Source organism: Macrobrachium nipponense, chromosome 11 (genome assembly GCF_015104395.2).
Source record: "Macrobrachium nipponense isolate FS-2020 chromosome 11, ASM1510439v2, whole genome shotgun sequence".
In the NCBI taxonomy this organism is placed as follows: domain Eukaryota; kingdom Metazoa; phylum Arthropoda; class Malacostraca; order Decapoda; family Palaemonidae; genus Macrobrachium; species Macrobrachium nipponense.
In genome coordinates, this window is record NC_061087.1 from 10,866,186 (window position 1) to 10,890,436 (window position 24,251).

A 24,251-nucleotide genomic window follows, 5' to 3' on the forward strand; every position below is an offset into this window, starting at 1 on the left:
TTCTCCAGCCGTGTCCTGTTCTTAGTAATGGATTGGGTTGGGTTGGGTCCGGTCAGGTGCCGGTGTCTATCTAGGTCCGAGCCAGGGAAGGAGCCAGCAGTCCCCCAACTGCTGGCGGCCGTTCTCCAGCCGCGTCATCTTCTTGGTCTTGGATTTGGTTGGGTGTGGTCCGGTGAGGTGCCGGTGTCTATCTAGGTCCGAGCCAGGGAAGGAGCCAGCAGTCCCCCAACTGCTGGCGGCCGTTCTCCAGCCGCGTCATCTTCTTGGTCTTGGATTTGGTTGGGTGTGGTCCGGTCAGGTGCCGGTGTCTATCTAAGTCCGAGCCAGGGAAGGAGCCAGCAGCCCCCAACTTCTGGCAGCCGTTCTCCAGCTGCATCCTCTTCTTGGTCTTGGATTGGTTTGGGTCCCGGTCAGGTGCCGGTGTCTATCTAGGTCCAGGCCAGGGAAGGAGCCAGCAGCCCCCAACTGCTGGCGGCTGTTCTACAGCTGCGTCCTCTTCTTGGTCTTGGATTGGGTTGGGTCCCGGTCAGGTCCCGGTGTCTATCTAGGTCCGGGCCAGGGAAGGAGCCAGCAGCCCCCCAACTGCTGACTTCCCTTCTCCAGCCGCATCCTGTTTTTGATCTTGGATTGGGTTTGGTCAGGTCTAGTCAGGTGCCGGTGACTATCTAGGTCAGGGCCAGGGAAGGAGCCAGCAGCCCCCTAACAGCTGGCGTCCCTTCTCAGGCCGCGTCCTGTTTTTGGTCTTGGATTGGGTTTGGTCAGGTCTGGTCAGGTGGCGGTGTCTATCTAGGTAAGGGCCAGGGAAGGAGCCAGCAGCCCCCCAAACTGCTGGCGTCCCTTCTCCAGCCGCGTCGTGTTCTTGGTCTTGGATTGGGTTGGGTTGGGTGTTGGGTCCGGTCAGGTGCCGGTGTCTTTCTAGGTCCGAGCCAGGGAAGGAGCCAGCAGTCCCCCAACTGCTGGTGGCCGTTCTCCAGCCGCGTCATCTTCTTGGTCTTGGATTTGGTTGGGTGTGGTCCGGTGAGGTGCCGGTGTCTATCTAAGTCTGGGCCAGGGAAGGAGCCAGCAGCCGCCCAACTGCTGGCGGCCCCTCTCCAGCCGTGTCCTGTTCTTAGTAATGGATTGGGTTGAGTTGGGTCCGGTCAGGTGCCGGTGTCTATCTAGGTCCGAGCCAGGGAAGGAGCCAGCAGTCCCCCAACTGCTGGCGGCCATTCTCCAGCCGCGTCATCTTCTTGGTCTTGGATTTGGTTGGGTGTGGTCCGGTGAGGTGCCGGTGTCTATCTAAGTCTGGGCCAGGGAAGGAGCCAGCAGCCGCCCAACTGCTGGCGGCCCCTCTCCAGCCGTGTCCTGTTCTTAGTAATGGATTTGGTTGGGTGTGGTCCGGTCAGGTGCCGGTGTCTATCTAGGTCCGAGCCAGGGAAGGAGCCAGCAGCCCCCCAACTGCTGGCGGCCATTCTCCAGCTGCGTCCTCTTCTTGGTCTTGGATTGGGTTGGGTCCCGGTCAGGTGCCGGTGTCTATCTAGGTCCAGGCCAGGGAAGGAGCCAGCAGCCCCCAACTGCTGGCGGCTGTTCTCCAGCTGCGTCCTCTTCTTGGTCTTGGATTGGGTTGGGTCCCGGTCCCGGTGTCTATCTAGGTCCGGGCCCGGGAAGGAGCCAGCAGCCCCCCAACTGCTGACTTCCCTTCTCCAGCCGCATCCTGTTTTTGGTCTTGGATTGGGATTGGTCAGGTCTGGTCAGGTGCCGGTGACTATCTAGGTCAGGGCCAGGGAAGGAGCCAGCAGCCCCCTAACAGCTGGCGTCCCTTCTCAGGCTGCGTCCTGTTTTTGGTCTTGGATTGGGTTTGGTCAGGTCTGGTCAGGTGGCGGTGTCTATCTAGGTAAGGGCCAGGGAAGGAGCCAGCAGCCCCCCAAACTGCTGGCGTCCCTTCTCCAGCCGCATCCTGTTTTTGGTCTTGGATTGGGTTTGGTCGGGTCTGGTCAGGTGCTGGTCTCTATCTAGGTCAGGGCTAGGGAAGAAGCCAGCAGCCCCCCAAACTGCTGGCGTCCCTTCTCCAGCCGCGTCGTGTTCTTGGTCTTGGATTGGGTTGGTTGGGTGTTGGGTCCGGTCAGGTGCCGGTGTCTATCTAGGTCAGGGCCAGGGAAGGAGCCAGCAGCCGCCCAACTGCTGGCGGCCCTTCTCCAGCCGTGTCCTGTTCTTAGTAATGGATTGGGTTGGGTTGGGTCCGGTCAGGTGCCGGTGTCTATCTAGGTCAGAGCCAGGGAAGGAGCCAGCAGTCCCCCAACTGCTGGCGGCCGTTCTCCAGCCGCGTCATCTTCTTGGTCTTGAATTTGGTTGAGTGTGGTCCGGTCAGGTGCCGGTGTCTATCTAAGTCTGGGCCAGGGAAGGAGCCCGCAGTCCCCCAACTGCTGGCGGCTGTTCTCCAGCTGCGTCCTCTTCTTGGTCTTGGATTGGGTTGGGTCCCGGTCAGGTGGCGGTGTCTAACTAGGTCCAGGCCAGGGAAGGAGCCAGCAGCCCCCAACTGCTGGCGGCTGTTCTCCAGCTGCGTCCTCTTCTTGGTCTTGGATTGGGTTGGGTCCCAGTCCCGGTGTCTATCTAGGTCCGGGCCAGGGAAGGACCCAGCAGCCCCCCAACTGCTGACTTCCCTTCTCCAGCCGCATCCTGTTTTTGGTATTGGATTGATTTGGTCAGGTGACAGTGACTATCTAGGTCAGGGCCAGGGAAGGAGCCAGCAGCCCCCTAACTGCTGACTTCCCTTCTCAGGCCGCTTCCTGTTTTTGGTCTTGGATTGGGTTTGGTCGGGTCTGGTCAGGTGCTGGTCTCAATCTAGGTCAGGGCTAGGGAAGAAGCCAGCAGCCCCCCAAACTGCTGGCGTCCCTTCTCCAGCCGCGTAGTGTTCTTGGCCTTGGATTGGGTTGGGTTGGGTGTTGGGTCCGGTCAGGTGCCGGTGTCTATCTAGGTCAGGGCCAGGGAAAAAGCCAGCAGCCCCCCAACTGCTGGCGGCCGTTCTCCAACCGCGTCATCTTCTTGGTCTTGGATTGGGTTTGGTCAGGTCTGGTCAGGTGCCAGTGTCTATCTAGGACAGGGCCAGGGAAGGAGCCAGCAGCCCCCCAAATGCTGGCGTCCCTTCTCCAGCCGCGTCCTGTTTTTGGTCTTGGATTGGGTTTGGTCGGGTATGGTCAGGTGGCGGTGTCTATCTAGGTCAGGGCCAAGGAAGAAGCCAGCAGCCCCCCAACTGCTGGCGGCCCTTCTCCAGCCGCATCCTGTTTTTGGTCTTGGATTGGGTTTGGTCGGGTCTGGTCAGGTGGCGGTGTCTATCTAGGTCAGGGCCAAGGAAGAAGCCAGCAGCCCCCCAACTGCTGGCGTCCCTTCTCCAGCCGCATCCTGTTTTTGGTCTTGGATTGGGTTTGGTCGGGTCTGGTCAGGTGCTGGTATCTATCTAGGTTAGGGCCAGGGAAGGAGCCAGCAGCCCCCCAACTGCTGGCGGCCCTTCTCCAGCCGCATCCTGTTTTTGGTCTTGGATTGGGTTTGGTCGGGTATGGTCAGGTGGCGGTGTCTATCTAGGTCAGGGCCAAGGAAGAAGCCAGCAGCCCCCCAACTGCTGGCGTCCCTTCTCCAGCCGCTTCCTGTTTTTGGTCTTGGATTGGGTTTTGTCAGGTCTGGTCGGGTGCTGGTATCTATCTAGGTAAGGGCCAGGGAAGGAGCCAGCAGCCCCCCAACTGCTGGCGTCCCTTCTCCAGCCGCATCCTGTTTTTGGTCTTGGATTGGGTTTTGTCAGGTCTGGTCAGGTGCTGGTATCTATCTAGGACAGGGCCAGGGAAGAAGCCAGCAGCCCCCCAACTGCTGGCGTCCCTTCTCCAGCCGTGTCCTGTTCTTGGTCTTGGATTGGGTTTGGTCAGGTGCCGGTGTCTATCTAGATCAGGGCCAGGGCCAGTGAAGGAGCCAGCAGCCCCCAAACTGTTGGTGTCCCTTCTCCAGCCGTGCCTGTTCTTGGTCTTGGATTGTGTTTGGTCGGGTCTGGTCAGGTTTCTGGTCACGTTCTTGAGAGACTCAGCCCAATTTTGTGTGACTAGTTAGTAACTATTGTTATATTCAATTTTGATTAATTTATATATAATATTTCATTAAAAAAGTAGGGGGGGGGGGCAAACCAGGGGCATGGCCAAAATCTGGGAGGGCAGCTCCCCCCCACCATGGGCCCCCCTAGAATCGCCACTGCTCATATAGGCTTCTTAAAGTCTGCACTGATTGTCACAGGGGGGTGAGTTACAGGTGTCCGGTTGTCTTCACCAGAATTCTCGAACATTCTCGAACATTAAAAAACTACAAATTCAATATAGAATACAAACACTTTAAAATCATTACACAGTCTTCTCCTCAAGAGCTTGCTGTCTTCGAATGGCTTTCCATAAAAACAATAGTTCCAAAATTAAACAAACTACCGCTACCCCTCTTTACCTGGAACCTTTCGTTCTTCTTCTGGTCACTCGTCTTCTTCCTTTCACATGAGATGGCCCTTTTCTTAGCATTGTAGTAGGTTTTCTATGAATTTTAAATGTATGTGTATTAATCATTTTTACAGCCGTGATGATGATGGGGCTGGACCCCAAAACGTCGCTTAATAAAGCCTTTGAAATTACCAGAAGACGTCTCCCTTGTTTCCTTGAGAATATATCTTGAATGACCACTGTTTTCCTGTGAGATATATATATATATATATATATATATTATATATATATATATGTGTGTGTATATATATATATACATATATATATATATATATATATATATATATATATATATATATATATATATATATATATATATATATATATATATATATATAAGCGCCCCAGTGGTGTGGTCAGTATATGGTGTTGGTGTACCACCTCGGTGGCCATGAGAAATTTTGTCCTAGACCGGTGTACAGTACCGCTAGTAAAGATGTAAAGTATATTAAATTGCCTTTCCTTGGTCATAGTAGCTACTTGGTACGAAAAAGTTACAAGAAATACTTAAGGCACAGTTTTCCTCAAGTTAGTTTCAGATTTGTTTTTACTAACCCTTTTACTGTAGGATCACTTTTGAGGGAGAAGCCTGCTCTTCCTGTGGACCTTAATTCGAGTGTCGTTTACTTGTTTACCTGTTCGCAGTGTGGTCTGCGATACGTGGGATCCAGTTCCCGCTGGCTTAGACACAGAATTTTGGAACACAGAGGTCTTTCCGTTAGAACCAGGTTTCCTCTTTCTAAACCACCTTTTTCTGCCATAAGGGAACACAGTTTAGCACAGGACCATCCTTTCACTCACCTAGATTTTAGAGTACTGTTTTTTTGCTCAAATAGACTGGACCTTTTAATTTCAGAGTCGCTGTTTATTAAGAAAATGAAACCGGAATTGAACAACAACTCGTCCGGTATTCAACTAGCTATCATATAGTTTCAAAGTAGGTACACAAAGTGGGTCGTTAGCCATTTTATTTTTGAGTGTAGTTTGTTTACCTTTCATATTATTTTCATTTTTATTTCTGTTTTTGTATGTTTTGCGTTTTGTTTTAGTTTATTCGTAATTTTTAATTTTTAGTTTGTATGTGATGTTCGTTTTATTTTAAGTTTTCACTGAAGCTTTTAATAAGACAATTCATTTTAATGTAATTTTTAGTGATTTCTCATCCTTGTCATTTTTTCAGCCTGAAGATGAGGTTTTAAACCTCGAAAGCTCGCTTAATAAAGAATGTTCTTCCTAGTCTTGGCACTGTTATTTATTATCAAGCATGTATATATATATATATATATATATATATATATATATATATATATATATATTATATATGTGTATATATATTATATGTATATATATATATATGTATATATATTATATATAGTATATATATGTATATATATATATATATATATATATATATATATATATATATATATATATATTTATATATATATATATATATATATATATATATATATATATATATATATTTTTATATATATGTACACTCGACAAGAAAACTGAAGATACAGTTTTCATTAGCTTTCGTTCATCCAATTTCCCATTTGTTTTTACTGAAAAGACATAATATCGCTAATTTACTCTAGAATATGAAAGTATACTACAAATTATATCATATAAGTTAAAACTGCAAAACAAAACCGTTCAGATACTTAAAAACACGATATATGTCCGAAGTAATTGGAATATCTCAGATGGATTCGTTCATAGAGATCTGGTAGATAGAATGTGAATTTCTGATTTTAGTACTATGTATCACGACGACAATAATTACTCGTTTTGCTTCATGAACGGAGATATATTGCCTCATCATAACTGGTGAATGCAATTATTTTAGTTTCTACAAACTTATGTTTGTATTCCAAAGGGATTAAAGTTAGCTGACGTCAATGGCACTCAATGTTGCGACGGCTAAGGTAGGTTGACCAAATCTAGTTGCATCCGCAAGAGCGTTTTCTATGATGTGAAGAGGAGCCCTAGAACTCCGAGCGGGAAAGCGCAAGTCACTGGATACTGGCTACGTAACGGATTTCACACTTTGATTACTTTGACGTTGACATGGATCGAATGCTAGTTGCTGTTTACAAAGCTACTGTCTTTAAATATAAATCTTAATCAAGGTTAAAGTAGCATGTCAGCTCAAAGATTTTCTGGCTATATGATCCCATTACAGAGCAGTTCGTAGTAGCCTACAGCCCTACACGACTGCATTTCTTTGCCGAGAGGCTGAAAGATCTTCCACGATATAAAACTTTAATTGCCTGTGCAATACATATTGAGTTATTTGTGGTAATAAATATTTTTTAATTAACACAGCTTTTTTTTGTGAATGATTTGTGGATGAAACCCGATTTTCAAAAGTCAAGACTATATCAAGAGAGCAAGAATGACCGCACCCTGTGTCTAACATTTCCCACGTCTTTTTACAATCTTTGAATGCTACGGCACCTGTCGAATGTAATTAAGATTAGGGTAAGAATTTCTTAGAGAATTAACTTGAATATTATGATCCTTCAAATTTGATCTAGCATAGTGCAGCATGACCTTGGCAGTCATATCATATCGCGCAAGCATAGGCCTATCAATAGAGATACTTAATTCATTATATTTTCTTCTGCCTTTCCCCCGTCATAAGTCCGTCACCAGTACTATAATTCTCTCTCTCTCTCTCTCTCTCTCTCTCTCTCTCTCTCTCTCTCTCTCTCTCTCTCTCCACTTCTAAAACGTACTTTAAAAATATATATATTACCACTCAATCTCCCAAAGAAAATATGAAATTAAGTAGTTATAAATAGGCCTAAGCTTTCACATGAGCAAATTTTGCTTCTCTCTCTCTCTCTCTCAGCTTTTAAAACACATTTGAAAAAATATTATCACTCAATCTTTCAAAGTATATAATGAATTAAGTATCTCTATAGATAGGCCTATGCATGCTCTCTCTCTCTCTCTCTCTCTCTCTCTCTCTCTCCCAACTTTTGAAACATTTGAAAAAATATTATCACTTAATCTCTCAAAGTAAATATAATGAATTAAGTATCTCTATCGATAGGCCTATGCTTGCGCGCGCTCTCTCTATCGTCATATTTCATCCTTTACTATATTGTTCCTCACGATTTCCAAAAGTACTGCCCAAATTTTAAAACACTTTCTCTCATTGTTTAAGATCCGTCTTCAATTACATATGAATTTAACGTGTTTAGTGTCAAATATTACTTATAAATAAGGATTCACAGTAGGTTTTAAAAATGGATGATCGATATTCTACCCTCAACTGACGTTACCAAACCAACATTAACGAATAATATAAAGCCTGTTTCTACATTCAAGTATAAATGATTATAGGACCTCAACAGAATCTTTATGGTGTAAAGTTGTTGGAAATCTAGAAAGCAACAATCACTACGATTTTGAAGCTCCGCCCCCTTTCAAGAGTTGCCAGGTGTGGCATTATTGAACAATGTATGTCCGAAGATTTAAAAAACTGTATCTTAACTTTCCTTGCCGAGTGTACATCGAGCTACAATGTCCTTTAATATCTAATTCGCTCTACCTCGGAATTAATATATTTTCTATATATTTTCATATATATATATATATATATATATATATATATATATACCTACCTATATATATATATATTATATATATATATATATATATATATATATATATATCATTAAAGAAATGCAGGCGTTGATATTGTTTTTGGGAATTAATCTGCTAGTTTGAAGGGTCAAAAGTATTTGTCTGCTTGATACCGGAACTATCCTTGTAGTACTAGGTATTAAGATTTGGCCCTCCCCGCCCCTTGGAAAATAATTCTGTCGCCGCCCAATGCTACAGTCAGGGAGTCTAGACTGGCGAATCTTGGTTACAGCAAACTTGGTTCAGGATGGTAAGCGCAGAGCTAATGAGACGTGAGTTAACAACCTGTGTAAATAGCCGATTAAAGTACCTGTTAATACCGAAATTTCTAGGGACTCCGGCGAATGATAAAGCGAAGTTTCGTTACTTACTAATAAGCATCGACCTGGAACCAGGCGGGCTTCCGCAGGAGTTTTAATAGTTAAGTACTATATACGGAAGCAGAAGGTCCCATTATCGTGTACGGATTGTTTACTTATCCAGGAAGTTATGGACTCACGTAAGTTCAGGAGTGTTCTTTTGGTTGTTTTGATCATGTTCGTGACTTACCGAATTGTAGGCTAATTAACGCATTTAATCATAGAATTATAGAATGCAAAAAGTACCCAGCGAAACATTTTCTCGCATTTTTAATCTTGCCGCTTTGATCCCTGTTGCAAGTTGCAACTACTGATCAATGGTCACGAAACAAAAGAGAAGTAGGAAGCGTCATAGCCAAGTGTTGGTGACTCATTCACTTGCTTGCAACCAAAACAAACGTTGTTATGAGGTAATTAATGTTGAAGGAAATATGTCATTATTGTCAGTTTAGGATGTTCTTTGTCATTTTGGGTATGGCAGTTAATTCTTAAGTGTTGTTAACCAAATGGTGTAACTGATTACTATTTGACAAGGACGTGACAGATGATGTTTTGGATCATTCCTGCGTTTTTTGCAAGACATTTTGTGGGGCAATTTTTGAGGGTATTCTCAATGATAGGCCATTAGCCTATGATTTTAGAACCAAGCGTAATATTGATAAACGGTAAAAATGGCATGGGGTTCGGCTATCGGTGTGTCGTGCATAAGGTACGGGTTAGCCTAGGTCTTGGCCAAGCTAGTAGTAGCCTAGTATGCAGAAACTGCATGATGCAGAGTTACGATACCTACCTAGTAGTACCTAGGTAGGTACATATGTGTAGGTTATGAAGGATTATACCTTAATGCCTGATAGGACAGGCCAACATATTTTAGTGTGTTCCCTTTAGGGAGGTAGTGCTGTCAGTGTAGCACATGGTGCATTGTAGGCATTAGTCAAGGGTCTTTGCAGCCTAGCTGTAACCTCTTTCATTCCATTTTCTGTAGCCTAGATACCCCCTTTCATAATCTCTCTTCTATCTGACTTTCCACCCTCTCTGAACAATTGTTTCTTGGTGAAACTGCGAGGTTTTCCTCCCGTTACACCTTTCAAACCATCATAGGCTAGGTACTCTCAATTTCTCTTTCAGTGCTGAATGACCTCATACCTAGGTCCCGGTGCTTGGTGCTTGGCAGAAATTGTAGCCTACCTATATTTTATTCAATGTGTTTGCTTAAGTTTGGTTAGCAGTGTGTTTGGTACTGATTGTTGTTTAAGGCTAGCCTGAGCTTTTTGGTACCTAGGCTAGACCAAAGTGCCTATCTTTATGTCCAGTTGGACCTACCTATTAGCAGTTATGGTACTACCTATACTCTGTTTTTTCCATCTGACCATCCGCCTGTGGTGGTCGCGCATGGTAACACTGCGTCCCGGGCTTTAAATACTTACTCTGTGTAAGTTTTGGGTAAATAAAAGGATATCCGGGTGTACATTTGCAACTGAAAAGTGTTTAATAATTTACTGTATGCGAATTACACCGTTTATATTCGAAATAGGATATTATTTGAAGCCCGGGAAGCAGTGTTACCATGCGCAAACACCACAAGTGGATGGACAGATGGAAAAAAACAGAGTATAGTATTAGTGAACTTCAAGCGCTTTCTTGTTCTTGGGCTTTATTCTAGTGACAACCATGAGAGTTTTTCTTTGCTGAGAGAGAAGATATACTGGTAGTGTAAGACCATCTTAGGTGTGTGACAGTGCCTAATTCATTTGGATTTGTGACTATTATTCTATGATATAGAAGCAAAATCAATTGTTGATAAAAACACAGCAATTTTGTTGATCCCCAGCTATTTGTATGGTTTGTAGGTGTGTTATAAACACAACAGTAGCTGCCAAAATATAATTGTTCTTTTGAAAAAGAAATTAGAATCACAAAGGATGTATATTAAATGTAAATATACATTATTTAAGTTTATATTTATATTTTTGTATTAACTGAATTATCCAAATAATGGGTGTTATCATGGCAGTAGAGTCTTTGCGAATGGGTAAGAGAAAGCTAGGAAACTGTTTGCTAGTGTTTAATAGCTTGGCTCCTAACAAGATCAGTGTAGTTTGCTCGCAACTGTGGTTTGCAAGAGGTAGCCTATAAAGCCCTTAGTCCATTTATTGTGACAGGGAACTCTTTTACCTGAACCAAATAAGTATGATAGCAATCTTGCTTTCTGTCTTATCACTAGTTGTATCGCTAGTTGTTAGGAAATAATAATTTTTCAACCTTGGGAGCATGAAGGTACCTTCAAATGCAAAAGTGGTTGTGTATTTAGTTGTGGACATTCAGTTATGGGCTTTCGACTCAGGCAGAGGATTCGCTGGTACTCTACGAGTTTGTCTTTTTTTTTTTTTTTCCTTAAGGATCTTCTGACAAATCTCACTATGAAGGCCTTACACCCTGTTGTGGTTCCAGTTTTTAACTACATTACATGTCAGTAAGGATCACACAACAGGCAGGAATGTTGAGAAGCTTTTTCTCCTTATTAAAAAACTTTGTTTGCTTGGCTGAATATTGTTTTTCTGGCTGCACTAACCCACTGTCTTCATTTACTGTGGTAATCAGCTGATTTTTAACAGTAGATAAGATTCATTCCAAATAATGTTAATTTTCTCGATAAACTAAATTATTTGGATACTTAGCTCACTGTTATAGTGGAAACCCACCCAACCTCCCCCCATCTTAGTGGGTGGTCAAGAAGAATTCTGACTCGGTTCTTTACATTCCAACACCACTTGCTGGGAAAACAGGTGACCACAGGGAGTCTTAACGGGTTAATGGTTTAGCCAAGCGTAATTGAATTTTTTAAAGTACTGATCGTACCGTATGGCACCAACATGTTAACTAACCTAACAGTAGGGAAGTATCCAAATAATTAATTTTATCATGAAAATTAACATTAAGTATACTGAAAATGAAAAAATGTGCAGTATAGCTTGGTTTTTAAGTCCCCCTTTTTTTCTTTTTTGCAGCAATTTTCTTTATATGTTCACTTCATAAAACCTGACATTGGTATTCAATACATGTCATATGTATGTACAAAGAAGCAAAAGTAGGTTAATGAGTATCAATACTTAGATTTTATATAGGCAACTTACCAAGTAAGTACATAGCTATCAGTTTCTAGTATCAGTAGGTAAAATTCAAAGTCCACAATAGAGATTCTTTTGTTTTTTATGTAGATAACTAGTCCCTCCCACTTTTGGGAAGAAGAGGAACAACTGAGCCAGGTGTTTCGATTTGTTTCTGTTGGCTTACGACGAGGTTGTGAGCAGCAGCTGGTTTGGAATTCGAATACTTCGCTGGTTTCATAGTTCTGGAGAATTGGTGGAGTACTTTGTTATTGGTAGCCTTTTGGCAAATCAATTAGATAGGGATTTAGATAAATTCTTTAATTTAGACTTACTACATGTAACTTTTCCTTATTTTGATTTAATGGACTTGTTTGCATGGTGATGTCTGACGAGAGCATGTCTAGTACTCGTTATTGCAGCAAAGGCTGAAAAACAAGATTAACTTCTGCTAAATATGACTTACACATGATGTGTACTAATTGTAGGGGACGTGTTTGCTCATTAGAAAAGTCTTGTATCGAATGTGAGGGCTGGAATATTAAACAATGGAGAGTGTTGAATTTTCATCTTATCGAAATTAACAAGGGATAAACTGAGGAAAGCAAATATTAAGCAAGACCAGACTATGACTAGTCAGGAATCGGCTAGGTCATCCATTGATGCTCATGCTCTTTCTGCTCCTGTAATTTCACCCGTTCCCAGTCCTTCGACTCTTCCACCTAATCCTTGTCCTATCTCTCGACCCCAACACCATTGCTACCTTAGAGTGTAAATTCAATTGCAGGTTAGAATTATTAGTGAATACTGTGTCACAATTAGGTGAATCAGTGAAAGTGCTCATGGAGCACAAAGTGAGTGAAGTGCGAGTGGAGTAGCTGGCTGCCTGTCCTGCTGATTCTCGTAGGCAAAGGTCCGTAGCATACTTACCTGCACCAGGGAGAAGCCATACTGGGAGCCCAAGGGAGGTCGGTGAAATCTGCCCACAGGCAGTCAGCCTTGCAATCTCGCCTGTTGTGAAGTCCCAGGTGATGACAGACAGCCTTTGGAAAGGCCTCTTTCCTCTAGTTCTGAGGCGTCCAGCCCCGAATGGAGGTGCCAATGGCACTTTAAGGCCATTGAAAGGTCTGCTGTTGATATATCTTGCTCTCCAGAAGTACTGTGTAAGAATATGAAGGAGGCTGTCCAATCATGTACTGTTAGGGACAACCCCGAGAGGTTCTCTCCTCAGTGCTCTTTCTCTGTTCCAAGATGCAAGCGCCCATCAGCACCAAGCACTGCAGCAGTCTCATTGTAGAATAATTATGTCCATTGCCCAATCTTTCTCATTATATTGTGCAGTAATACCTCAATCTTTTCATTGCAAGCTAACTAATTATCATACACAAATATTTCACAGACACAAATGCAACATTTTCGAATCTTGGAGAAACCCTGCAAAAATGTTTTTTTTAATTTTTTATGTAATTTATAAATTTTGATTCAAGCTTTTATGTGTAAATGAAATAACATTAAATAATGATAATAATAAAAATAATTCTCTCTCTCTCTCTCTCTCTCTCTCTCTCTCTCTCTCTCTTCTCTCTCTCTCTCTCTCACAGATGAGAGAATTTTTATGGTACATGTATACGTATGTTTATTAATATTTTCAAATACGTACTAATAATGATGATGATGATGATGATATACATAACTGTAATTACAAAATCATATGTAAAAACAATGCTTTCTCCCTCATCTTTCTTTTTAACTTCACCAGAAGCTTGAAGTCCACAGTTGTCAATTATGTCGAGTAATGTGGCATGAGGGGGAGTTTTGCCATTAGCAGTCAATATTTTTTTTACATGATTCTCTCTCTCTCTCTCTCTCTCTCTCTCTCTCTCTCTCTCTCTCTCCTCTCTCCTTCTCTCTTCTCCTCTCTTCTCCTCTCTCTCTGCCTCCTCGTCATCTCTCTCTCTCTCTCTTCTGCTCTCTCTCTTCATCTCTCTCTCTCCTCCGCACTTCTGTAATCTTCACACACACCTATATTTTTAAGAGTTATTCATATAGGACTACGAATGTTTGCATCAGAATTATAGGACTAAATCATAGCAGTACACTTAGACGACTCTACAGCCCTGTTGTACATCAGCAAACAACAAAGGGCAAGAGACATGCACTAAAGTGATTCCCACGGAATGGACACTGGATTCAGTAGTCTGCAATCCCTATGAAGAGTGGGGAAAACCATCAATAGATCTCTTTGCGACACACGGGAATCATCGCCTTCCCATCTTCACTCCAGTCCCAGATCCTCTAGTATATGCGATGGATGCAATGCTGCAGTTTTGGTCTGACAAATTTCTGTATGGGTTTTCTCCCTTCGATACATTTTGGCCACTAAGAGAGTTTTCGAGATCTCATGGACCTTCTGGTAGACTTGCTGAGGCTACTTCCTCAAAAGAAAAATCTTATCAAACAAACGCATTTCAGGAGGTATCATCAAGGGTTGTCCTCTCTTGCTCTGACAGGATTCAAACTGTCAAAAGACTACTTGGAGCAAAAGGCTTTCTGAGGGCTTCTGCAAGAGCAATTTCAAAGTGCAGATGCGCATCTTCCTCTGTTGTCTACCAGAATAAGTGGTCAAGCTTCAGCACATGTTGCAGACAAAAGGGCTTCTCTTCTCCTAAGACAACCATAAGAGAGATTGCAGATTTTCTCCTGTCGCTTAGAAAGTCTAGAGGCTTGTCTTCGTCAACGATAAAGGGTTACAGAGCCATGCTTGACTCTGTCTTCAGACACAGAGGACTAGTTTTGTCTTTAAATCCGGACATCTCAGATATGACAAAATCTTTTGACACCAGTAAGCAAAGGACAGAATCAGTATCTTGGAATTTAGATGTACTAGTTTAAAAATGGCTTTCCGGTCCTCCCTTTGAGCCTGTCGGTGATGCCTCTTTCATACAAGACTAAGAAGACCCTCTTTCTGGTAGCCTTAGCTACAGCTAAAAGGGTCGGCGAGATACAGGCTATGGATAAAACGATTGGCTTCTCTGGGGGAGACACGATTTGTTCCCTATCACTAAATATTCTTGCTAAAAACAAGAATCCCAACAGACATTGGCCTCGCTCTTTTGTGATAATAGTTTTGACAGTTATTAGGGTCAGAGGAGGAAGAAAGAGTTCTCTGCCCAGTAAGACCTTTAAACTTCTACCCCAGTTAGGAACCTCTTGTGGACTTCGGTCAAGGATCCTTCTCGCCCTCTTGCAAAGAATGCGCCCTCATTCTTTTTGATAGATCTCATTAGAGAGGAACAGTCTCAGGAAGGAGAGGAACTCCTTATTGCCTTGAAAGTGTAAGCGCATGGAATCATGTCTGTTTCCATGTCTTTAGCTTTTAAGAACCTTTTTCTGTCACATATTCTTCAACAATGTCAATATTTGCATCACAGTTTTGAAAAAAGTGGAGGCAGTGCATAGTGAGTGCAGTAACTTAGGTCCTTTATCGGTGGCAGGCATGGTGTTGGGGAAAGGAATGTAGGAAGCATCCCTTCCATCCTTTTTTCACCTTGAATCATGGTTTTGAGTTATAGGGAGTCTGGGGCTACTTGGTAGTAGGTACCCACCAGTTTTAATTGCATAGTTGGAGTTTGGAATTGTGATTTTATGGTGTAGGTAATGGTGCTGTTTTCTGGTTTTCATGTTTCGGTACTTAGCCCTGGGTAGTGGCACCATTTTTAATCTTTTTGTTAGCGTTCGGAGCTTATCTTCGCTACAAAGCTCTCCCACTGAGGTAGCAGGTGACTCAGGTCCTCTACTATGTTAGATGAGTGCCAATATGTATAAAATAAATATATATAAAATAAAATTTTATATTTATTTACCAAGTACATACCTAATTACAGAATGGGAGCCCTCCCTCCTCCCCTCACATGGATATTAGGGCACAAACAAATTGAAACACCTGGCTCAGTTGTTGTTCTTCCTGAAAGCGGTGGGATTAGTTACTTACACCAAAAACAAAATCGCTATCAAAGATTTCAAATTTTTGCTAGCGGTACTAGAAACTGATAGCTATGTCATTACCTGATAAGTATACGTAAAATTTTATTTTATAATAAAAATGTAATTTTTCTTTGTAGTACTGGCAGTCCCTGGTTATTGATGGGGGTTACTTCCCTTGTGCTTAAAACATGCATAAAATTATGTATTCCAGCTGTTACAAGCAAGCATAATACAATATTTAAGTTTGTTACCATGTACTAATTGTAATGACCCTTGTTCTGTTTCAGACATTAAAACCACAGCAATGAGTGCCTATGCAAATAAGAGTGGCAGGGGAATTCCCTCACAGTCTCCACCTTCAGGTATTTCTCCTGGTGGTAATACAGATTTAGCAAATCTCTTCGAATGTCCTGTTTGCTTTGACTTTGTGCTTCCACCAATTCTTCAGTGCCAGAGTGGTCATTTAGTTTGTGCAAATTGCAGGCCAAAACTGACATGCTGTCCAACATGCAGAGGACCACTAGGTAAGTGTGTTGTTTTATGTCGGATTTCACAAGAGACACTTATGTTCTTTGTGACCCAGGACTAGCGTCCTGTAGTGTGCAGAATAAGGATAGTTTTCATTAGTTAGAGGAAACAATTAGAAAATTCCTAAGGTTTGAGATAATTAGATATAATACTACCAATAAGGATGTATGTATGTCTTACAGCATTGTTATTTTATTTTATTACTTTTTGTTTTTGTTTTTTTTTTCCTTTACAGGCAACATCAGAAATTTAGCAATGGAAAAGGTTGCATCCACAGTTATGTTTCCATGCAAATATTCCTCTTCAGGTTGTTCTGTAACTCTCCTTCACACAGACAAAACAGAACATGAGGAAACTTGTGAGTTCAGACCATATTTATGTCCTTGTCCAGGAGCCTCTTGTAAATGGCAAGGCTCATTAGAACAAGTTATGCCCCATCTGATGAGTGTCCATAAAAGTATTACCACACTTCAAGGTGAGTAGAATTTCATCCTTGGTAAAAGTGAATGTTAACTTTTAGGGGTGTGCATTTGTAAAAATGTATAAACTGTCATTGTTCATATGCAGAACAAACCTTCGGTCTTAACAATAGGACATTTTCCAAGGGGTAGCTGGTAACCAGTTACAAACAATCAAAGATTGTAAGCAAGAAATCTGTGAGATCTGGCATCTCTTGCATGTATTAAGTGATAGCTGGTCATAGACCACTCACCATACCGTGACACGTCCAGTCTTTCCATAACCGCCTTGGAGATTAGGACCCTATTGCTTTGCTCTCCTTCCAAATTGGTTGATTTGTGTCAGTGTTTCATCATTTCAGTGTGTTTGTGTGTGATTGTTTCTGCATATCACAGACCCTCATATGATGTGCAGTAGGTGCCGTGCTAATTATTGTATGATTACTAATCCTTGTCTGGAATGTCGTTTTCCTGTCCTATGTTGCAGTGGAGAGTGTTTTACAAGAGTGAACACCGCAGAGTTTCGACTCTTCCTTATTGGGAGTGTTTTTCTTCTCCTCGGCTGGACGATTTGACATCTCCCTCTCCCGCGATCGCTCTCCCTGCGTCTAGTACAAGTGTGCCTGTTTCCTTACTTTTCTTCCATCGACGAATTGGTGGAAGTATTGGGAGTACCACAGGATGACGTTATGTTTAATGTAGCCCCCTCTCCCTCGGGTTCTGATTTTCTACCCGAGAGGTAGGATGCTACACCATCTGATATCTTAACTTCAGATACGGAGTCATCCAAGATGGCAGCTGTTTGGGCATTGCTTGGTCTACGGGGTTCACCTTCCTTGGATGGGCTGTCACATTTTTTGGAGGCGCGTACCCCCCATCCGGCTCCTATAGCAGTCCTGCCTCCCCCAGGACTCCTCTATGTTGGCTGTCGCATGCTGCCACCTTGCTGAGAGCCCCTTTGTCATCATTGATGCTCACTGGGTCACGCCTTATCGCTCTGCCAGTGAGGCCATCAACCAGCGCTGGTCTTAGAGGTGTCGTAACGTCACTCCCAGCGTCCTCTCAGCCTATGATGTCAGATGCGGTGGCTGCTCATCCTCCAGTTATGATGTCACCGTTTCCCTTTATGACGTTATCATCTTCTCTCACTGAGTGTTGGTTCAAGCGGTCTTCAAGAGACGGGGCTTGGTTTTGCGAGAAAGGATTTCTGCTTTATCTTTGAAGAAGTCGTAAACGGAGGGTCTCTTCTACTCCTGCCAGTAAAAGACCTTGTAGAGAGAGGAGTTTTACTCCTTCTCCGTCACCACCTCGCCATCGTGTCAGACGTTGGAGGATCAGGGACTTTGTGGCATCGTCATCTGTGAGTGAAAGGAGTGCATTGCCTTCTTCCTCACATGACCATGTCTCTCCCATGCTTGTCCATGTTCATGTAGTTTTAGGTGTGTTTCACCATCTGCCCCACAAGGTCGTGTTTCTTCCTCACACGTTCACGTTTGTAAGGTTGGCAGTGGAGATAGTGGAAGGAAGGCATCCTTGTCTTTGATACATGGCTGTGTATCTCCTGTATGTGTGAGTAGTGTATCATCGTCTTCCCTTCACGGCCATGTGTCTCCCTCTCACGTACGTGTTCGTGACAGTGTGAGTTTTGAGAGCAATAAGTGTTTCTATATCTTCCATACGCAGACATGAATCATCCATCCACATACATGCTGATGATATCGGAGGTGACCCCTCTTCATCTGTTCCTATATGCGAACGTGAATCATCCCTGGATGTACGTGCAGATGATATCTGAAGCGACCCCTCTTCATCTGTTTTTTTACCATTTTGTCGGCGTAAGGACGATAAAGCGCTGATTAAAAGGTCGAAGGTTGCAGATACGTAGGTGGCTCAACCTTTGTCTAACAATTCTTCGTTTGACAAAACTGTGGCTGACAGTTGGGAACGTGAGGCTTCCCTGGCCTGTAGACATGTTTCTCGTTCTCCTGGAAGAGACCTTAGCTTTAAGAGTCCATCTCCTTCAGGTAGCTCTCTTCGGCGATGTTCCTTGTCTTGGAACTGTGCTCGGTTGGCGTCTAACGGACGTGTACTCAACTCGTCACATGTTCATGTACGTGATTCCTCCTGCGACCACATACATGTTTCGCCTGACGTACGTATACTTGATCCTTTATGTGATCGTGTACGTGGTTCTTCTCACGAGCCTATATGCTGTTCGAGCCGGGAGCATGTACAAGTGGCATTGCGCGATGAAGTTCGAGAACCTTCAGTCTCAGGGTCTTCGAGTTTTAGACCTTACACTCCAACCAATATTGACCAGAATGTTGGGCTTCCTGGGGAAGTGTCACCAGTAATGTTACAGAAGGAGAAGCTGTCTTCTTCGTGTCATTGGTCACCTGTGTCGGAGCAGGAGGAGGGAGACACCCAAGAGTTTATGTCTTCATTTGCAGAGGTTGTTGATCTCATTTGTAGGGCACAAGCTGGGTCTTCTATCACCTTAATGGGTATAGAGGCCTTGCTGGGTGCTAGACAAGACTCGACAGTAGGACTTTTTTTGAGCTCCGGTGTTGGGTCACGCTCAGTCCATTGTGCTTTGGTGTCAGGCTGAGATGGCTCTCTGCGTTCTAGTAGATCATCTACGTTTCTTCCTCCTCCTCTCATGTGGCATGGGAAGTACTATTCTACTAATACAGTTCATCTGATGCCTCGTCGCCTTAACCCGGACGTGATCCGTCTTAAGCCTGGCCTAACTCTGGAACAGGCTAGGTCTGAAGGTCCTTCCTTTTTGTCACAAGAGTTCTTAGCTAGGAGACTACTGTGGCTTCCATCTTTCAGATGGTCTCCTTGCTGGACTTGTGGTCCACCGTGATAGCCAGGATTGCTTTGGATAGGACTGAGGAAGGTATAGTGAGTTCTTCCTTACTCACTAGACTGTTACAGTCTGGTGATAAGGCTATTTCTTACCTGGCACACCTTAGCTCCACCCTGTGGGCCAACCACCCCCTGGCCAGGAGAGACGCAGCACTGTCCAAGGTGGCGAGTTCAGTGGACTCTTGAGTCTTTGTCAGCTCTAAGGAATGGGGATCTGCTGGATTTGCAGTTTCTATTTCCAAGGAGTGAATTAGAAGATGTGATTGACTGGCGACGAGCAAATACTAAGGACATGTTAATACATCAGGCAGTATCTAAGTTAGAGGCACGTTCATGACGCCCTCCTCCTCCTTCTCAGGTGTGAAGATATTCACCTGTTAAATCCTCTGAGATTTCTGCTTCTGTGAGGGTCTCCCAATTCCCCTCACAGACCAAGACATGCCCCTTCAAGCCTGGTAGGGGCACTAGGGAAAGGGGCAGAGGGGATTGTCGATAGAGTGGGCGCCTCTCCCTCTCCGTTGCGTAGGGTAGGGGGATGCCTGGCGGGCCAGTGGGCAAAGTGGCAAAGTATGGAGTGGAGAAATGGGTAATAGACATTCTGCGGGTGGGATATCTGCTCTCCCTGAAGTTCATAGCTCTTCGGGAGGAAGTGTTGAAAATGCTGATAGAAGAAGTAACGCGTCCTCTGGGGTTTTGCAGTCAGATTATCCTGGTACCCAAAGCATCAGGCGACTGGAGACCAGTAATCGACCTTTCCACCTTCAATCATTTTGTCAGGAAGACAAGGTTCAAGATGGAGACACCTTAGACAGTGTTGGGAGCGATTAGGGACAACGACTTCTTACTGTCAATAAACTAAAGGATGCTTACTTCCAGATCCCTATCACCCTTTGTCCAGAAAGTTTCTTTGCTTTACTCTGGGAAAGCAGATCTGTTAGTTCAAGGTCGTGTACATCGGGCTGACCACGTCCCCTCAAGTGTTCACAAGGGTCTTTACCCTTGTCTCGGAATGGGCTCATGCTCAGGGGATTCACCTGTTAAGGTACCTCGATGACTGGCTGGTATTAGCAAGTTCCAGGGAGAGACTGCTTCAGGACAGAGATCGTCTTCTTCAGTTTTGTCAGGAGCTAGGCATAATAATAAACCTAGAGAAGTCTAACTTAGTCCCCAGACAGAAAGCTCTTTACTTAGGTGTGTTTATAGATACAACAGCGTCGAGGGTTTTTCCGTCGGACCAGAAGTTGGAGAAGTTGCAGTTAGTGGCATACAAGTTCTTGTCATAACCCGAACAGCCAGCTCACCAGTGGCAGGTCCTTCTGTGGAGAAGCTGGTCCCTTATGAGCATCTTCATCTTTGGTCTCTGCAATGGAACCTGAAAGACTTATGTTCCCTTGCGGGAGATTCTCCTGTACTGAGAGTCCTTCTGTCTGACAAGGTGAAACAAGACCTTCGTTGGTTGTTGGATAACCAGAATCTCTCGGTGGGAATCTCTCTACATTCTCCCCCTCCAGACTTCCATATGTTTTCAGATGCCTCCATCTCGGGTTGGGGAACTCATCTGGGAGACCTTGCGTCAGGTGTTTTGAGTGTGGAAGACAAGCTACTACACATCAATGTTTTGGAGTAGAAGTCAGCTTTCCTGGGGTTGAGAGAGTTTCAGGAGAAGGTAGAGTGTCATTCGGTGGTTCTGGTGTCCGACAACACAATGGTTGTCGCCTATGTGAACAAGCAGGGGGTTCTGGTGTCTCGTCACCTCCATTCATTGACAGTTGAGTTACACCAGTGGGCGATCGACAACTGGGTGGAGTTCTCTGCCAGATACATTCGAGGCAAGAAGAATGTGGTAGCGGACAGACAGAGTCGTCGGAACCAAATCCTGGACACGGAGTGGTCTCTGCATCCGGTCATGGCGGACAGGCTTTTTCAGGTTTGGGGGAGGCCTATGCTAGACCTATTCTCAACTCAATTCAACAGGAAGCTGTAAGTTTACTGTTCAGTGGTCCTGGATCCTCTTGCTCTGGCAGAGGATGCTTTCCAACACCCTTGGGACAACCTCGAGGTTTACGCCTTTTCTCTGTTTTGCCTGATCCATCAAGTTCTGAATAGGGTAACAAGTACTCAAAATCTCAAGGTGACCTTGGTGGCTCCTCTGTGCCCTTAATTAGAGTGGTTCCCGAATCTTCTGTCCCTTCTGGCAGAGGTTCCAAGAGAGATTCCCCCATGGCGGGAACTTCTTTGTCAACCTCATTTCGAAAGGTTTCACCAGTCAGCAGAATCCCTGTCTCTTCACGGGTGGAGACTTATCACGTATTTCCTGTGAGCGAGAGGGTTTTTTTCAGGAGGCAGTGGGACGTATGTCCAGTTACCTCAGGAAGTCGTATTCAGCAGTTTACCAGGGGAAATGGGCAGTCTACTGTGATTGGTGTTGTCGATGGGGTTTCTCTCCACCCACAGCCTCTGTTCAGCGTATAGCAGATTTTTTTTATGTTCCTCAGGGATAAGAACGGTCTCTCTGTTTCTGCTATCAGGGGGCTACAGAGAAGTACTTGGTTTAATTTTAATGTATTACACTTACCTGGCAGGTATATATATAGCTATATTCTCTGTTCCACCTGGCAGAAATTTCAAATCTCGCGGCAAACGCTAGTAACCTATTGGTAGTTCAGGGTACCACCACCCCGTTACCGTGGCGCTAGCGCCAGGAACCGTTCCCACTTGGGCCAGATTTTTTCTGCCAGCCGAACCGGCAACATTGTTGGTGGTTACCTGCTAGGATTTTGTTCTCGTTGCTGACTTTTCATGGATTTTTTGGTATCGTACTTGGAAACGTTAGCTTGGCATTCGCTTTGGATTGTTCTTGGAAGATGTCTGACACTGGTAGTATGTTTAGAGTTTGTGTGAAAGAGGGGTGTAAGGTAAGGTTGCCGAAGGCTTCGGTCGACCCTCATACCATTTGCAAGAAGTGTAGAGAGAATGTGTGTACTTGGGAGAGTAGGTGTGTTGAGTGTGAGAATTTGTCAGAGAAGGAGTGGAAGATATTTATGAAATATGTTGAAAGGCTTGAGAAAGATCGTGTAAGGAGATCTGTTTCTCGTAGTGAGAGGTCGAATACTTCTAGTAAAAGGAGTGAATGTGTTTCCTCTCCAGCTCCTTCTAACGTAGAGTTGGTAGTTCCTTCTCCCCAGGTATCTCCTGCGCCCGCTGCTGTATCGGAGGGCACGAACGATACACAGATTGTTAAGGTTTTCGCTGCCCTTGCGTCCATGGGAGACCAAATACAGCGCCTTACGGATAAAGTGAGTGCTTTTGATGTGCTCCTAGACCTAGACCTCTGTCAAGCTCCCAGACCCAAGGGAGAAGGCATGTCGACAGTCGAAGGGAGGCGAGAGAGGTTTTACCACGGTCAGGCGTCCCTTCGGACAGTCCTGTTGTAAGATCCCAGGCTGTTGCAGTTCGCCACAGAAAAGGCGTAACTGGGAAGTGTGCGTCCTCTGATGGTTCGACATCAGAGTGCGAACATCGGTACTCGGTAGTGTCTCGCCCCCTCAAGAGGACGTTAAGGACATCGACTACTCATGATAGACGTGCTCAAGATCGTGAAGCTTGGAGCAGCCCGGAGGTTTTGTCTTCCTTGGACGAGTACATGGTTCCGACCAAGAGGAAGAAAATTGTGCGATCGAAAGAAGACTCGGTACGGCCCGTACGTTCCTGGATTTCGTCAAGAGACTCCCCCCAGTCCTCTTGCTTTTCCTCTCCTCTTCTCTCTCCTTCGGGTAGAGTCCAAGATCGTTCTCCTTTGCGTCCTAGTCCTTCTCGTCTTCCTCCTCCTCCTACGGCTGTTCGTCAGGAAGATAGTACGAAGGATTTCTTAGGAGAAATGCAGTCTAAGCTTGCAGTTCTCGTCGATTCATGGGATGCTCCTTTGCAAGGACCTGCAAGGCGTAAGGACGATTTCCTTCCCGTTAAGTCTTCCAAGAAGACGGACGACAAGTGTTTGCGTGTCGAGGAATTAGGACACACGGGCTCTACGAAGACGGGCGATCGCGTAGTGTTCCAGGACGCAGGACACAGGAAGAAGAAGATTGTTTCGGAAGAAACAGGACGCAAATGTCAGGACGCGGAACCGCTGGTGGACTCAGGACGCAGGCGGCAGGAAGCAGACATGTCTACGATGGACGCAGGACGCAAGCGGCAGCACATCGATTCTTCTGTGGTTGTAGAACGCAGACGGCAGGACGCAGAGACTTCGTTGGTGACAGGACGCAGGCGGCAGGACGTTAATCCATCAGCAAAGCGCCACAACGATAGTGATCTGCAAGACATTTCTTCAGCAGAAGAAGAAGTGGACTTTGTTGAAGAGAAGAATGTCGAACCGTCTTCGGATTACAAGATCCTTACTTCACGTCTGCTGTCTATTTTCGAAGGGGAATTTCAGCCTACGGCGCCTTTATCTCCCCTGTCTCAGTTTTCTAAGACTAAGACTCCTAAGAAGTCCTCTTTTCTCAAGATGACTTTGTCGATTTCGGCCAAGAAGGCGCTACAACGAGTGAATAACTGGCTGAAGGACAAGAAAGAAGCGGGGAAATCCTCTTTCGCTTTTCCCCCAGCCAAGTTAGCATCTAAGTCTGGGGTATGGTACGCTACTGGAGAAAGTCTTGGCCTGGGAGTACCTGCCTCCTCCAAGGGGGATTTCTCCAGTATAGTGGACAGTTCGCGCAGACAGGCGTTGCAATCTGCCATGGTCTGGTGGACTTCGTCCGAGTTTGACCATCTTTTTAAGGG

At 44.6% G+C, this 24,251-nt stretch overlaps 1 protein-coding gene across 4 annotated transcripts in view; it reads left to right on the forward strand.

The window, feature by feature from the left end:
• Nucleotides 1-8,336: 8,336 nt before the first annotated feature.
• LOC135222417 (E3 ubiquitin-protein ligase Siah1-like) overlaps nucleotides 8,337-24,251 on the forward strand; it is a 61,308-nt gene continuing 45,393 nt past the window's right edge. The window contains exons 1-3 of one of the 4 annotated variants that reach the window (XM_064260534.1): nucleotides 8,337-8,412; nucleotides 15,900-16,136; nucleotides 16,376-16,615. In XM_064260534.1, the coding sequence (XP_064116604.1) occupies nucleotides 8,352-8,412; nucleotides 15,900-16,136; nucleotides 16,376-16,615 (538 nt within the window). In that variant the 5' untranslated portion in view covers nucleotides 8,337-8,351. Of the gene's footprint in view, nucleotides 8,413-8,452; nucleotides 8,662-8,792; nucleotides 8,932-9,130; nucleotides 9,231-15,899; nucleotides 16,137-16,375; nucleotides 16,616-24,251 lie in introns of those variants that run through there. The other 3 variants (XM_064260590.1, XM_064260651.1, XM_064260725.1) reach the window with 3 other exon arrangements.